Source organism: Asterias rubens, chromosome 7, assembly GCF_902459465.1.
Source record: "Asterias rubens chromosome 7, eAstRub1.3, whole genome shotgun sequence".
NCBI lineage: Eukaryota > Metazoa > Echinodermata > Asteroidea > Forcipulatida > Asteriidae > Asterias > Asterias rubens.
The window spans coordinates 12,108,766-12,125,122 of record NC_047068.1 but is presented as its reverse complement, the minus strand read 5'-3'; the positions used below and the strand labels follow the sequence as shown (position 1 = coordinate 12,125,122).

Below are 16,357 nucleotides of genomic sequence, written 5' to 3'. Positions count from 1 at the left end.
ATAACAAGAATATCGTAAGTCTGTCATGCACTCTCGACCTCAATACAGCGAGAAGCATGCAGCAGAAAACCATGGAGCAATAAACTATGAGAAAACAGAGAATGGTTGAAAAGTACATCAAAAAACCTCTGACAATGTGTGATTTTCATCTCCCTGAGTGAGAGAGTAGAAAAGGTATGTGTAAACAATAACATCCAAACATAGGACTAGTAGAAAGCTAACTGCTTGTCCAACATCAAGGTGTGAAATCCTCCTCTCTTCTTACCAGTTTTCACGGTATTATTAATTATTAATAATTATCCTGGTGTCATGTGTTTTCAGTAGGATAACTGGAAAATTGTTCACAATCAAAAACTGATATTTTTTTTTTAAATCATCTATCAAAATTTGTTAACAATATTACTTACACTTCATGGTGTGTTGAAAGTTTTGGTTTTTTGTTGCGAGAGACAGCCCGCCATTAACACAATAACACTTAACAGTGCTTATGCATGCACGACATTGGAGCAACGTCATATGTTTTCACACCTTTCATTGGTTGGTATTTTATTGAATATTCCGAAGCTAGTATGGCGTGCAAAATAAATCAAAAATATTATTCAATTACTACTTAACAAATTTAATTACATTTTTGTCCCACGACATTATGGCTACTACTTAGAATCGAGAGATATCATAAAGGCATGGTTGGAAGTAAAACACCCCATCCCCCTTATAACACACACTTCATAACAATCCGTTTTCCCCCATTTTAGACCAGTAATGTTTTGTTTTAGGAGTTAAGAAACCAATCTATGATAAATTCTCTTTAATATATTTTTTACGCTTATCGGAATTTATTACGATATGCAGATTGCAGTTAATCAAAAAAAACTTGTTTGTCATTTTCATTTTAAATATTTTGATTTTTTCCTTTGATTGGCACACCATAGAATCCCAAATAGTAACCACCTCACGTGATCCATCTAGTGATTAAAACAGAATGAAACTCAATCTTGCAGAAAGTAATTTTGTTTGGAACTTTTGAGGTTGGATGATGTTTCTTTGACTCATTTGAATGTTGGCATAATAATGCACTAGTGATTTGTACCAAAAATCAATCATTTTATAAATATTTGAGCATAACCAACGTCAGGAAACTTTGTTCTCAGCATGATTAAGCCTGATGAAAATACAGACAGTTAGTAAACTGCATAGCTTCTGTCACCGGTGCAGCTTGCACAATCTCGCGGTAAACGGTAATCAAAGTTGGGGGTTCGAAAGCATATGAGGGTCGATATCGTATGACGCTATGATATTATTATGCCTATTTCTTTGAATTGGGAAAAGAATAATGATGCGATATCAACCGATGCCCTAATTATCTTCATTTGTTTATATTAAGTATGCAAACATAAATTAAAACTTGATGGACATTGAAATGTTCACACCACACACCGGTCCTCAATGACTTCAAAAGTTCAACTGGTCCCGTTTGTTTTGAGTTTTTCCTGTTTTCAAGGCAAACGAGAAAGAATGGTTTCCCGGTGAAGCCATACGTGGAAGAAATATCTGCAGTGACTACAAGTGTTCTGTGATACTCTGTGTATGACTCTATAGCCAGCAGGTGTCTTCATTTTATTCACAATATTTTTTTAAGACATCAAAATTACCATGCTAATTTGCAAAAAAAAAAGTGTGAATAATTATTGGCTTTTAAATCTGATTTTTATTTCTTTTTATATTTAAAAATAATTTCCCCTTAATATTTATAATAAAGCGTAAAATTAAAAGGTGATAATTAAATCACCACAGGTGATGTTTAAATTTTAATATTTTTAATAATATATTGAAAAGAGGGTTAAAAAAAAATCTAAAACAATATTAGAAAATAATATAAGGCACATGGCTTCATTAAGCCTCTGTATTTTTTTCCAGAATGCTCAGCAGAATGTTCAGTCACATGATTTGACCATCGTGAATTGTGAATTGAAATAGTGTTTGATGAAACTTTTTCGGTGGGCAATTCTTTTAAAATGGCCTGACATATTTTTGTACCTTGTAGAAATGCCTAAAGTACCAGACTTTTTGCATAAGTGCAAATAACCAGTGGAGCCTTACGTGTTTCTAAGTTTTGGTCAAGTGAGAGGAGACTCTTTGCTTGGCAAATAAAACCAAAATTTTTGTATAGCCTAGGGACTGTTTACATCGCGCTCAGAGAGGTAAAAGATTTGCCACGATTTTAGGGACACCTTGAAAACAGGACCTCCTACGATATATCATGCAGGGGTGCTCGTGTTTTGTGGTCGTGAAACCTACGTAGTGTAGTAGGCTACAAATAAATAATATCTTACAAGTAACTGGTCATGGCAATCCCACATAGACATCATATAGATGCAAAAGCTAACAGGATGCTAGGACAGACTTATCAGATGTAACCTCAGATCAGAGACAGAGGTAGCCTGGCTGAACGTCTGACGTCATTCTTGGAGGCTCGTGAATAACGCCAGAGACCGGCCAAAAAAAATTGCAAAACCGGCGTGTAGTTTGACCTCTGACCTCGGTCATTTCACATATAGATACGCAGTCAAATTCCATTGCTGACTTGAGAGCAGTGACTATTTGGGCATCTATGTCACTGCACGAATCCATTCCAATTATATCCTTGTATCCAATGGAATCACTGGATCTAGCGGCAGCGACCTGTCTTTATCCGCAGGGGCCCAGTCTAAGAGTAAGAAAGAGGATGCTCCCAGAAGCTACGGCAACAAGCATATCTTTCTCTTGTCTGCCCACATCTTGAATAAGTGTCACGGCCGGGGTTCGAACCCACACTCGGGTGATTTGGCATCAGAACTTGAATTCAATGCTCTTAACCACTCGGCCGTGACACTCTACAATTCCACCAACTGCCTATACAGTCTGGTTGCAAACCAGTTGACTGCACGGTATGTGCTCTGCAGCCGATTTCGCAAAACTCTAGGATTAATCCTAACTCGAGTTAGGACGAGTTACCCGTCCTAACTTAGGTTGGGTTCAATGCTTTCCTACGTAATTGGATACGGAACTCAACTCGTCTTAAGTCCTAAGATTAATCCTAGGAAGAGTTTAGTGAAATCGACGTCTGTACATGTAGAGGAGACAATCAGACCATGTAGATGTCCAATAATAGGCTTGGGTTTATCGAATGTATCGTGTCTCGTTTCGGGTTTAGTTTCAGGTGACAAATCGGCAGGCTGACAATCGGGTACCGAAACTAAAATACCTGTCACTGACAGGCTTTGTATCATGTATTTTTTACTTACATTATATACTTAAACATGTTTTGTCTGAAACAAACTATTTTATTTACCTTTTTTTTCTTCAATCATTTTGTAAAACTATCAGGATATCCACCATCCCGTCTACTGACCTACTTGGTAAAAGAAGTTTTCTAGAGGAGGGTAATAATGTGCAAAGAATCCAACCTTCTACAGAAGCTGATGACACTATGCAGTCACCATGGTTATATCTATCAGTCAGCTGACCTGATGAAGTCAGGGGTCAAAGGTTGTTATGACTATGGACCAATGGGATCAGCATTGAGAAGAAACATCCTGAATGAGTGGTGAGCTTTAAGGAAAAAGTGTTCGGAATTTGCAAGTATTTTCTCGTAGTAGATTTTTCCTAGAATTTATCAAAGTTTTGTTTCATTTACACTTTTTATTCACATTACTTTCAAAGCAATGTACCTTGATGCAAAAATCCCCAAATATGATTGAATATTTCAATTGCAAGGTCAACATACAGGGCCCAATTTTACTCACTGGCCTCGGGCCATTGGTCCAGTAAAAATTTGAGCCAGGGCTGTATATTTATGTCATTCTATACGTATACAACAGACAGTGTCTTCAATGACTTTATGTTCATAATGGTTTTAAAATTAATAGATGTTAAATTTGAATCGATGCAGTACCCGCTGCCAAAACATAGGATTCAAACTGCCTCTAGCTACCAGACAATCTCAGTGGTCTAGTTGGTACGACAACTACTCTAGAAATGCGAAGGTCGTGGGTTCGAATCCCACTCAAGTAATATGCCTAGTGATTTTTTTTCACAGAACTCGGGGGGAAAGTGCTGACACTTATTGGTGTATGGGTAAAAAATATGGCTTTTAAACTCTTGTTACACCTTAACATAAGGATGGTAATGAGGTGGGTCTATCTTGGCAACAATTTTTAACTGGACACTGCATATAGTTCTAGCTATGGATTGTAGCTTTGTGTGATCTTCACTGTCTTTGGGTCCATTCTTCATTATTAATCACAATCTTGTTAATTTGTTTTCAACTTTTTGAACTAAGGTGGACGAGTGTCGTGTTATCTCAAGAGAGTATGTTTGGAGTAGAGAGCTCTCAACTACAGACAACACACGATACGAACAGCGCAAATAATCTAGCGGTTGAGTTCACCAGAAGCCCTCTCCATGATCCTACTAATCAAGATACAAGACTGCAAGAGACGCCTAATGATGAGTTAAGAACATCGGCCAAGATGGAGGAGAAGGTTGACTGTGTGCTCAGGAATGCCTTACATCAGGGTTAGTTGATTACTAAGCTCAAATGACAAATTGGCCAACCCCATGAAATAGATGCATCAATTGGGTGATGGGGTTGGATTAGTAGTTGTTCCTTCCTGTATACTGATTGGTTCTAATCTCTCACCTTGGGCACTATGTGGATTGGGTTTTTTGTCCCGATCTGAATCATCTTGTGTTTCATCCACATTTAAAACTTGAAGGAACATTACAGAATTGGATATGCTAGCCAAAGGATTGATGGCAGTGTAAGCACTTTATGTAATCCACCATACATACATAAACTGAAAAACCTGTAGAAGTTTGAGATCAATCGGCCATCTGGGTCACAGGAGAATATTGTAAAACCGATTACAAATTTTGCATTGCATCGATGCCAAAACAAAAATGAATAAAACACTCACTAAGCGATAAACTCCAAACGCACAATTATATTATTTGTTTCTCATCAAATATGAAATTTCAGACATTTAATATTTCAAGGAATGTTTTTTACTATCATCATCATTAGACCGTGTATTTTTATGTAAATCTGTGATCGTCACAATTTTTGTTTCTTACCAATTCTGTAACGTTCCTTTAAAGGCAGTGGACACTATTGGTAATTACTCAAAGTAATTATCAGCATAAAACCCTACTTGGTAACGAGTAATGGGGACAGGTCAGATAGTATGGGGACAGATAGTATAAAACATTGTGAGAAACGGCTCCCTCTGAAGTGACATAGTTTTTGAGGAGTAATTTTCCCTGAATTTGATTTTGAGACCTCAAGTTTAGAATTTGAGGTCTCAAAGTCAAATCTGTAGACATTGTGTTTTTTGTCCTACAAAAAGTACATAGACCTTCTAACATCAGTCTTCGGTCATTATGAAATTTTCCTTGTTTCATTGTAGATTAGAGGCATGAGGGATGGCTGAACGACTTTTGGATACCATTTTAAACTGAATCTTTATAATATTTCATTTCAAGGAACCTTCTCTCATTACTACAACACGCTACGACTAAACAATGGCAGACTACCGTTTGGTTTAGCTCAACTTGGTCGATGCTTCAGGAGAATCCATCAGTCAGAAGACACGAACCGTCCAGATGAGAACAAGTTTATATTTGAGTAAGACAATCTGAAAAGATTTGTTTTTCTGTTGACTGTTTGACCCCCTGTCCTCAAAATTTGTTTTTGAACTTTTAATAACAATAAAATAATAATGTTAATAACAACCTTTACTAGCCCTTTTTACAAAGTCGATACAGAGCACATAAAGGGACACGTTGCCTTTGAAACCAATTGTTATAAAATGCATATAATTGGAAAGATGTTTTAAAAGTAGAACATAATGATCCACACAAATATGCCTTGAAAATGCACAGTTTTCCTTTTACTTTTCCATTTTGTGGGTTCAAAGTGTAAACACTTTATATTCACCATAAACATAAACTAACGAATTTGGGAAACTTTTTAGATCGATCGGTCATCTGGGTCACAAGAAAATACTGAAAAACCAAATTATACACATTTTTTTCAAGACAATCATTCAAAAAATGAATAAATGCTCACTGAGAGATAAACTCCATAAGGGAAAAAAGTTTTATTTATTTCTCATTAAGTATGGCATTTCAGACAGGAATATTTCAAGGGATGTTTCTACTATCATCGTTTTATGTAAACCTGTGATCTTAGACAAGTATTTTTTTCTGACCAATTCTGAAATGTTCCTTTAAGTTTACCAGAGTTCACCCAGATGACAGCTCAGTTCTATTGCTCACCAAAGACGGCAGATCGTTGCATGATTGATTGGCAGAGAGACAGGTTGCAGTGGTGGAGAAAGGTCAGTTCAACAAATTGCTTGGAATTCATTTTTGTCATGTTCTCGGTGTTCAGTAGCAATCATAAATGCTAATGTTTTATATACAGAAAAGAACCAGACTAATTTTCCACCCCCATCTTGATTTTATAGCAGGCCCAATCTGGGACCAGAGGGTTCCCCCTCCCCCCCCCCCATTTTCCTATACTTCAACACACTAGTTTCCTCTTGTACATAAGTACCCCCCCCCCCACACACACAAAAAACAACAACAAAAACATCCTGAGATTCCGAACACATGATGAAGACACACTATGGGGAACACATTGCCCCCATATCAACCTCAACATTATTGAATTATTTAAATGTTCTGAATAAAAACAACATGAAGACAATGAAGATATGATAATGGTAAACAAACTGTTAAAAATTGTTGTATGATTGGGTTTTTGGGTTTGTTTTTTACCTACGGATAAACAAGTTTCAGGTCTGGTCCTTTTGTAAATAATTGTACTTTTGTAACGCTAGTCTGGAAAATGACATTTAATTTGAAAAATAAAGTATGTTTTTATAAAAATTGCAACTTATTATTAACTGATTTCAGTTTTCAGGGGCTCCGTCCAGTTTTCAGATGTCTGAAACAAAACAGTCCGACACTTTACGCACAACTGACATCCAGTTTCATTTCCCATGGGGAGTAGATACGATAGAGAGAATATCTAACAGAGGGGGTGGTGACCTGGAACAGCTTCAACATGAAACAGGAGAAGATTTACAAGTAATTACTGGTAAACTCATATTCTTGAAATCATTCTTGCCATGTGGCGTGTCATGGCCTAGCTGTTAAAGACAGTGGATTCAATTGGTAATTTTTAAAGACCAGTCTTCTCACTTGGTGTATCTCAACATATGCATAAAGAAATAAACCTGTGAAAATTTGAGCTCATTTGGTCGTTGAAGTTGCGAGATAATAATGAAAGAAAAAACACCCTTGTCACATGAAGTTGTGTGCTTTCACATGCTTGATTTTGATTTTTTTTTTCAAATCCTCTGGTACTTATCCACTCATTATATTAAGTTTCCTTAACAAGTCAAGTTGTTCTGTAGGCAAACCAAACATGCCGTGGTTTGACAACATCCAAGAATGGTCCGTGTTTGATACCACCAAACTCAAACTCTATTGCGCTCACAAGCTTTCAATCTTTGCGCTGATAGTTCAGTTTTTTTTAACAGCCTGAGAGAAGTCAGTTTGTAATCAAGGGAATGTATGTTTCCAGATGATGACTAGACTACACAAGCTATAAGTCGAAACGTTGAGACCAATTAATAACTGACTCCATGGTTGTTCTGTTAATAAGGATCGTGGCACGGTTGGCTTGTGCGTAAAGCGCTCGCCTCTCACCAAGGTGACCCCGGTTCGATTCCCGGTCGGGGCCATATGTGAGTTGAGTTGTGCGTTGGTTCTCTGCTGTGCCACGAGGGTTTCCCAGACTATCCGGTTTTCCTTCCTCAGGAAAAAAATCAAACACTTTCGATCTTGGCTGTGCTCCGTGGTCATAATGGGTTGATGTGGCTGGCAGCTGAATGCGCCCTTGCATGCCTGCTTCTCGAACACGTTGTAGCCGCGTCCTTCGCAATTCAGCTCTTAGCTGCGAGTAAGGATGATTAGCCCCCCAATTTATTATTATTATTATATGCTAAAGTAGTAGTCCCAGCCGATGTTCTATCTTCCGCCTTGGTACTCGTTAAAAAGCAGGACAGTTCTTTTCAGCACTGAGAAGACTCCTGAACAAATAAAAAAAAACTACTCTGTGGTAGTAGAATACAGTTCTCTAAAGAACAAAAGCTACCTTCAAGTAGAGACACACATGGTGTGACTGCAAATCAAATATTTATAATGTATGTTTCCTTTTAAATTGTCTAGGGTCGTGACGGGAGGAAGATGGTCTTGCCTCATGTGATTGAGATGGTTGGTGGATTAGAGAGAGGAATGATGGCCTTATTGCTAGATGCTTTCCAAGAGAAAGAAAAGAGAGATGATCTTAAAAGGGTGAGCTTTTAGTTTTCATCATTGTGGAAGTGTCGTGGCCGAGCGGTTAAGAGCACTGTATTCAAACTCTGGTGTTTCTGATCAACAGTGCCAGTCGTGACACTTATGTCCTTAGGCAAATCACTTAACTATTGCTTCGTCCTTCGGATGGGACGTTAAGCCAGTGGTCCCATGTGTTGTGTAACGCACATCAAAGAAGCCAGTGCACTTTTCCTCATCGAAAAGAGAAGGGGTTCGCCCTAGTAATTCTGGTTTGATTGGCAGTATATTGCGCCACAGCACCTTGTAAACCATTACAAGATGCTTTAAAGGCAGTAGACACTATTGGTAATTACTCAAAAAAATTATCAGCATAAAACCTTTCTTGATTACAAGTAATGGGGAGAGGTTGATAGTATAAAACATTGTGAGAAATGGCTACCTCTGAAGTGACGTACTTTTCGAGAAAGAAGTAATTTTCCACGAATTTGATTTCGAGACCTCAAGTTTAGAAGCATCTGAAATCACACAACTTCGTGTGACAAGGGTGTTTTTTCTTTCATTATTATCTGGCAACTTCAACGACCAGTTGAGCTCAAATTTTCACAGGTTTGTTATTTAATGCATATGTTGAGATACACCAAGTGAGAAGACTGGTCTTTGACAATTACCAATAGTGTCCAGTGTCTTTAAAGGAATATGTCTCATACTTCAAAACGTAGCTCCATATACCTTGCACGACACAAATACAGAGTGCCTTGATACGCCCTAGGAATGTTATAAAGTGCTATTATGAACATAGAATTATTATTATTATTATAATTTTTGTTAACCCTTTGCTTTTTTCTGTTAGCTTTCTGACTCTCTCTATTCATGTATTTCCACTTCACTGCTCATGTTGCACTCAGTTACCGGTTCATGTTTGTTGTGTTGTCATTAAGCCTTTGCTAGGGTTGAAACGTCAGGCCATTAACTAGTATTTGCATTATTTTATTTCTGATATCAAATAATAAAAAACGAAGACATTGACTAATGGGAAGACTGCCAAAATTAGGGCAATGTAGCGCAGTTGGTAGAGCGCTGGTACGTTAATCTGGAAGTATCGCTCCAGTGATTTCTCTTTTTTCAATCTTGCAACAAAATATTGTGAAAACCACAACCTCAATTCAACTCAAGTTTTTTTTATCGCTACTTCAAATAGAAATCTTGTTCCCAAAAATACCTAATTATTAAAGGGTCTATGTAACTTTTGTAGGAAAAAATACACAATGTCCACAGATTTACACTAAACTTACACAGTTTGAAGATAATGATAGTAGAAAGCTTCCCTGAAAATATTACGTGCTGAGGTGCTGTAGTTTTTGGGAAATGAGTAAAACAATGTCATGAAAATAATTTTCGTCTCATGAGACGAAAATTATTTTAATCATTTACAAACATATTTTCATGACATTGTTTTACTCATTTCTCAAAAACTACAGCACCTCAGTAAGTAATATTTGAAGGGAAGCTTTCTACTATCATTATCTTCAAACCCTGTAAGTTTAATGTTAATCTATGGACATTTTGAAAAAGTACCCAAATCAGAGATACCAACATACACGATTTGGGCGTAGCAAATACGATTTCGAGCCGTGACTACGACGCTACGATAATACTCAATAAAACACGCTAAACAAGCCACCCAATATAATTTTATTAAATCGTACAATACATGCAAACAACGAATGAACTGTTAAGTGGAAATAAAAATTAAGAAAAAAAATCCAAATAATTGTAACAGAAGAGAAAAAACACTTTTAATTTTAGAACGCAGTGTTGAGTAATAGCGGCGAATTCACTCAAACAATGTAAGTGTCTCGACGTAATGATTGATGCGTGCCTTCTCCCCCGCGCTGGCTGGCCGGATGAGTATTTTTACGCTAGTGCATTGCTGCAAGATCGTACCCATTAATCTCTATTACACCATTGGGAATAGTGCACACGTGCGTGGGGAATGAGGTTGTGTGTGAGCTAACGTGTCACAGTAACCTCATTCCTCATGTATCCACTATTATTGTGCCCACGCTGTCTGTACATGTACTTCATCGAAGCTTGGCACAAAAAGTAAGAAATAATGGCGGCAAAAAAGGAGACCTTTTGAACAAAAATACCTTCAACTGAGTGGCCTGTGAGATCTAAGCCAGACAGTTCCCATGCTTTCTTACTAGTAATTGTAGCGCCGATGTCCAGACAATGCCCAAAATACGGACACACATTTTTTGCCCAAAATCCGGACACGTTTTTTGTTTTTTTCTTTCTCTCTCCCAATAGCTTGTTGTTGCATTTATGACCATTAAAACAAAAACATTTAAGTAAGGCCACCCTTTGTTATGTTTTTTTTTAAACAAAGTGAGAAGATGAGGGAATTTTTTATTATTTTTTCACTGGCCATTATAAACATTTTTAGCTGTTCTGGTGGTAATTTTTATTTCACGACAATGCCTGAAAATGAGCTAATTAGCATTGTAGAGGGTAACAGAAAAATCGGTTTAGGGAGCCCAAGCCACGCTCGCCCTTAACTTTTAGGAGATGCTACTCTTTTTTTAAATTCAATGTTGGCATCTCTGCCAAACCCTTTAACTATTTTTTGCATTATTTTATTTCTGATGTCAAATAATAAACATCAAAGACATTGACTAATGGGGAGACCGCCAAAATTAGGGCAATGTAGCTCAGTTGGTAGAGTGCTGGTACGTTAATCCGGAAGTATCGCTCCAGTGACTTCTCTTTTTTCAAAACCCAAACCCTTTTTTTTAAAGGCAGTGGACACTATTGGTAATTACTCAAAATAATTATTAGCATAAAACCTTACTTGGTATCGGTATAGAGAGAGGTTGACAGTATAAAACATTGTGAGAAACGGCTCCCTCTAAAGTGGAGTAGTTTTTGAGAAAGAAGTAATTTTCAACGAATTTGATTTCGAGACCTCAAGTTTAGAATTTGAGGTCTCGAAATCAAGCATCTGAAAGCACACAACTCCGTGTGACAAGGGTGTTTTTTTTTCTTTCATTACTATCTCGCAACTGCGACGACCGATTGAGCTCAAATTTTCACAGGTTTGTTATTTTATGCATATGATGAGATACACCAAGTGAGAAGACTGGTCTTTGATAATTACCATTAGTGTCCACTGTCTTTAATCTGGCAACAAAATTGTGAAAACCTCAACCTCAATTCAACTTGAGTTTTTTTTATCGCTACTTCAAATAGAAATCTTGTTCCCAAAAATACCTAACCATTAAAGGCACTGGACACCTTTGGTAATTGTCAAAGAGCAGTATTCTCACTTGGTGTATCTCAACCTATGCATAAAATAACAACCCCTGTAAAAATTTGAACGCAATTGGTCGTCAAAGTTGCAAGAGAATATTGGAAGGAAAAACACTCTTGTAAAACGAAGTTGTGTGCTTTCAGATGCTTGAATTCGAGACCTCAGCTGAGGTCTCAAACTCAATTCAAATATTTTAGTGAGAAATGACTTCTTTCTCAAAAACTACGTTACTTCAGAGGGAGCCGCTTCTCACAATGTTTCTTACAATCAACATCTCTCCATTGCTCATTACCAAGTATGTTTTTATGCTAACAATTATTTTGAGTAATTATCAATAGTGTCTGACATGTTCAGTAATAAAATCAAAATATATTTTAGCATGCAAACTTACTTGGTAACAGAGAGTTGTTGATAGTATAAAACATTCTAAGAAATGACCCCCTCTAAAGTACTAGTTTTTGAGAATGAGATAATTTCTCACTAAAATATTTGAATCTGAGAAAGACTTCAGGCCTGTAGCCACAAATTTGTGCAACTAGGGTGTTTTTTATCTTCAGTATTTTCTTGCAACTTTGATGACCAATTGAGCATAAATTTGACAGATTCGTAATTTTTTAGGCCAGGAATTAATCAGATAAAAGAGTTCCAGTATGATTGGTTTGGCTTTCCTTCTCATTTCAGATTTTGAGACTACACGTTAAACTTGCTCCAGTCAAGGCAGCAGTTTTACCCATCAGAGGTACCAAGGAGCTAACAGAGGTAAGATGCCCAGACTGATATACATTGATTGCCTTGGTCAAGTCTATTTTGTCTTGCCCCTTTGCCAAGCAGTATTTGTCCATGAATGATGAATGGAGTCTGTAGGATCATGTACAGTTGCACACACACCCTTACAGTAAACCTTGGTTGCTATTGATATTTGCTACTCATCTAATCCTCAAGTAGTCGCGACTTTGACTCTAGTCGCAACTATTTTTTAATTCCCAAGATGCATTGCAACATTTTGTTTAAAGCCATTGGACATTCAGTAAACAGTATTGTCCAGGGCCCACACTTTGTGTATCACGACTTGTATATAAAATAACAAACCTGTGAAAATTTAGACTCAATCAGTCATCGGAGTCGGGAGAAAATAACGGGAAAACCCACCTTTGTTTACGCACGATTCGCCGTGTCATGACATGTGTTTAAAATAAATTTGTAATTCTCGATGTCGAGAATTGATATTGTTTTAATGTTTTCTCAAAAAGTAAAGCATTTCATTGAAAAAAAATATTTCAAGAAAAGTCTTTCACCATTACCTTCTGTAAACCCTGTAAGTTATCTGTAAATCTGTGAGCTTTTAATTTGTTTTCTGTACCGAAAGTGTCCAATGGCTTTAAAAGAAGCAATTATAGTTAAGTGCTCAGGGACACAAATGTCATGACCAGGACTCGAACCAACGCTCTGCTGAACAGAAACACCAGAGCTTGACATTTAGTCAAAGTGATACCTGGCTGTTCTTTTCATGGACAAAAAATGCCTGGACGAGTTTGATTTAGTTAAATGTGAGCCGCTCTTTAAGCACGGGTTAATTGAAACCATTTATCTTGATGACTAGGTATTTCTGTTGTGTTTTATTGCCAGCTCTGTGAGTATCTTGCCAGGGAATTGAGGAAAAAGAGTATTTCTTGTCACCGAGTCGGTGAAGTCAGTCCCGTTATCAGTCAACATCTAACAAGGTTTGTACCTTTATAAAGGGATGTGATTTCTCCTTTTTTGTTTTGCCCAGAAATTCATCCCACCCCACCCCAAAACAAAAATTTACTATAGAACGTACCAGATCACAGAGTAGGGATTTTAAAACCAAAGATAAATGTATGTAAGAAGGCTTTGTGCTAAAAGGCTTTGGGCCTTTGCGCTCACTGTACAGGCCTGTCACATTCCTGTTACATAGAAATAACGCAATATAGTTTACACAACACAACACGGGACCAATGGCTTTGTTTACGAACCATCCCACATAAACTATGTTTTATATATACTTGTATTTAACCGTCGCATCTGGAATTTGTATATGCAGAACAGTAAACAACATACTAACTTTCTTGTGCTTAGATTTGATGAGATGGGAGTGCCGTTTGTTATCCTTCTTAACGAGAACACCTTAAAGACAGGAGTGGTTCGATTGAGGTATAGAGATACATCAGTAATGGTAAGAGAGACTTATAGGCACTGGACACCTTTGGTAATAGACCCTTCCCATGAAATATGTAAATTGCACACAGCTAATGGGTGCGTGACGTAGACGCGATCGCGCGTCTGCTTAGTGCACAACTCTATGGCGTTTGCCAACCAACAGGGTCTGTACGCATGCGTGAATGTAATTAGCATATTTCATTGGAAGGGTCCATTGTCAAAGATCAGTATTCTCACTTGGTGTATCCCAACGTGTGCTTAAAATAACACACCTGTGAAAACTTTGGCTCAACTGTTTGTTGTACATGCTTAAAGTAATTTTTTGTCTCACTGAGATGAACATTATTTTTGTTGAAATTATTTGACTAGTTTCTCAAAAACTACAGCAACTCAGCCAGTAATATTTGAAGGGAAGCTTTCTACCATCTTTATCTTTAAACCATGCAAGTTTAATGTAAATCTGTGGTTTTTGTGTTTTGTGTTGTACAGAAAGTGCTTAAATCCTTGAAGCGACTGAGTAGTGCTCTCAGAACTGTTGGTGCTAAAAAAAAAAAACTGCATCCCCATGTATAAAAACTTGGGTGTGATCCCTGGCTACAAGGCAGTTACAGGTTATATGTTTCTGACTGGCCCTGGAACAAAGATTGACAAAATAATAATTATAATAATTATAACAAATTCTTATATAGAGCATTTCAAAAACACCGTATCAATGCGCTGTACATTAGTACCCCGGTCATAGGGCCAATAACACCCCGTTAATGTTTCTCAACTCCCTTTGGGAGTATACAGCCCTGAGCTGCCTGTAAGGCGCTTGTGGCTTTTCATACACAATATCAACCCCTACCCTCGCAGGTACCCATTCATACCCCGTGGGTGAAGAAAAGCAATTATAGTAAAGTATTTTGCTCAAGGACACAAGTGTCACGACCGGGATTCGAACCCAAACTCCGGTGACTGCACCAGAACTTGAATTTGATGCTCTTAACCACTCGGCCATAGGAAGACACCACCAAAAGGCTACAATCCCAGCGAAAATGCTTGGGCCACCCATTCCTAATGTTTTTATAAAACCATTCCCTGTCCAATTCCCATTGACAATCATTATTGTATCTTTTTCAAGCATTATTTGCTAAATAAAAATAAAAAAATCACTCGGACAATCCCCGCCAAAATGCTTGGGCCACCCATTCCTAACTTAATAAAAAACCATTCCCTATCCACTTCCCATTGACAATAAACATTGTCTCCCCGCCCCCTATCCCCCACTCAATGTTGACTGTAACTCAGAAGAAGACTGCCAATCAGAACCAACATTGAAAGTGGGCAGGGGGGCCCAACTAGATATGGCTGGGATTGTAGATAGCGCAGAAGAGTGCTGGCACGTAGTCGCAAGTCCCACTCTTTTCTTTGTTCAACCCAAAATTATTTGAAATTAACTTTGTGATTTTTTGTTGTTATACTTTCAGCAACAATTACATATCACTGAGGTCAAAGAATGCATAGAGCGCCATCTAGAGGCTGAATGAAGACAGTTAAAGAAAACCAACAAACTCCATCAATGATAGCCTGAACATCTGACGTAACACTTCAAGGCTCGTGAATAATGCCAGAGAGTGGCCTCTAGTGAAGGTCAATCCCCGTCCATCTTCACCTTTTACCTACATTCATACGCAGACGATTGAAAGTGCAGCTGCCGAATGTCACCTCGGACCTATCAAAACACAGATGTAGAAAGCTAACGTCACTGCACGTTTTTTAACCAATTAAATGATTGTATCCATCTGAAAAGCAAGTACTGCCGGGTACCTGTCTTTATCCTTGCAGATAAAGACAGGGGACCAGTCTACATCAGACAGGGGACCAGTCTACATCGATGAGTATTTGTAAATGTGTTATCTTGATAACTACAAATTTGATTCCGAGACCTCGGGTTTAGAATTTGAGGTCACGAATTCAAGCATCTGAAAGCACACAACTTCGTGTGACAATTTTTTTACATTTTTTTTTCATAGTTATCTTGCAACTTAGACAACCAATTGAGTTCAAATTTTTACCGGTTTGTTATTTTATGCATATGTTGAGATACACCAAGTTAGAGGACTGTTCTTTGACAATTATCAATAGTGTCAGGTGTCTTTAAGAGAAACCTTGTTGACTGAAGTTGTTCCAGAGGAGGGACCCGATTGGTTGGGAAGAATGTCTCTTTAATAAGAGGCTCAACATCGTTCATCAAGTACATGTGCCATATTAAGATTTGTTTCCTGAAATACATTGTCAAATAAGTAATTTATGGCTCTCTCATTGTTCTTTGATTAAGGAAATCAATGTGTGGTAAAGAGGTTTTCAACTAGTGGTTTAATCCCAATGAGGCCTGGTTCTTGATAGTTTTACCGAGACGAAGTCGAGATAAATTATCAAGAACCAGGCCTCGGCGGGTTAAAACCACTAGTTGAAAACCGATTCAACACACTTTGATTC

The 16,357-nt window shown here is 37.7% G+C and overlaps 1 protein-coding gene across 1 annotated transcript; it reads left to right on the top strand.

Annotated features, from left to right (window-relative positions):
- Positions 1 to 40: 40 nt before the first annotated feature.
- On the top strand, positions 41 to 15,767 carry LOC117292715 (DNA polymerase subunit gamma-2, mitochondrial-like). Its single transcript, XM_033774860.1, has 11 exons — positions 41 to 174; positions 3,367 to 3,586; positions 4,322 to 4,557; positions 5,524 to 5,665; positions 6,275 to 6,380; positions 6,961 to 7,134; positions 8,281 to 8,406; positions 12,380 to 12,457; positions 13,325 to 13,419; positions 13,796 to 13,892; positions 15,346 to 15,767. Exons 2-11 carry the CDS (start codon positions 3,429 to 3,431, stop codon positions 15,403 to 15,405), a joined length of 1,272 nt encoding a protein of 423 aa, XP_033630751.1. The 5' UTR covers positions 41 to 174; positions 3,367 to 3,428; the 3' UTR covers positions 15,406 to 15,767.
- Positions 15,768 to 16,357: the final 590 nt, after the last annotated feature.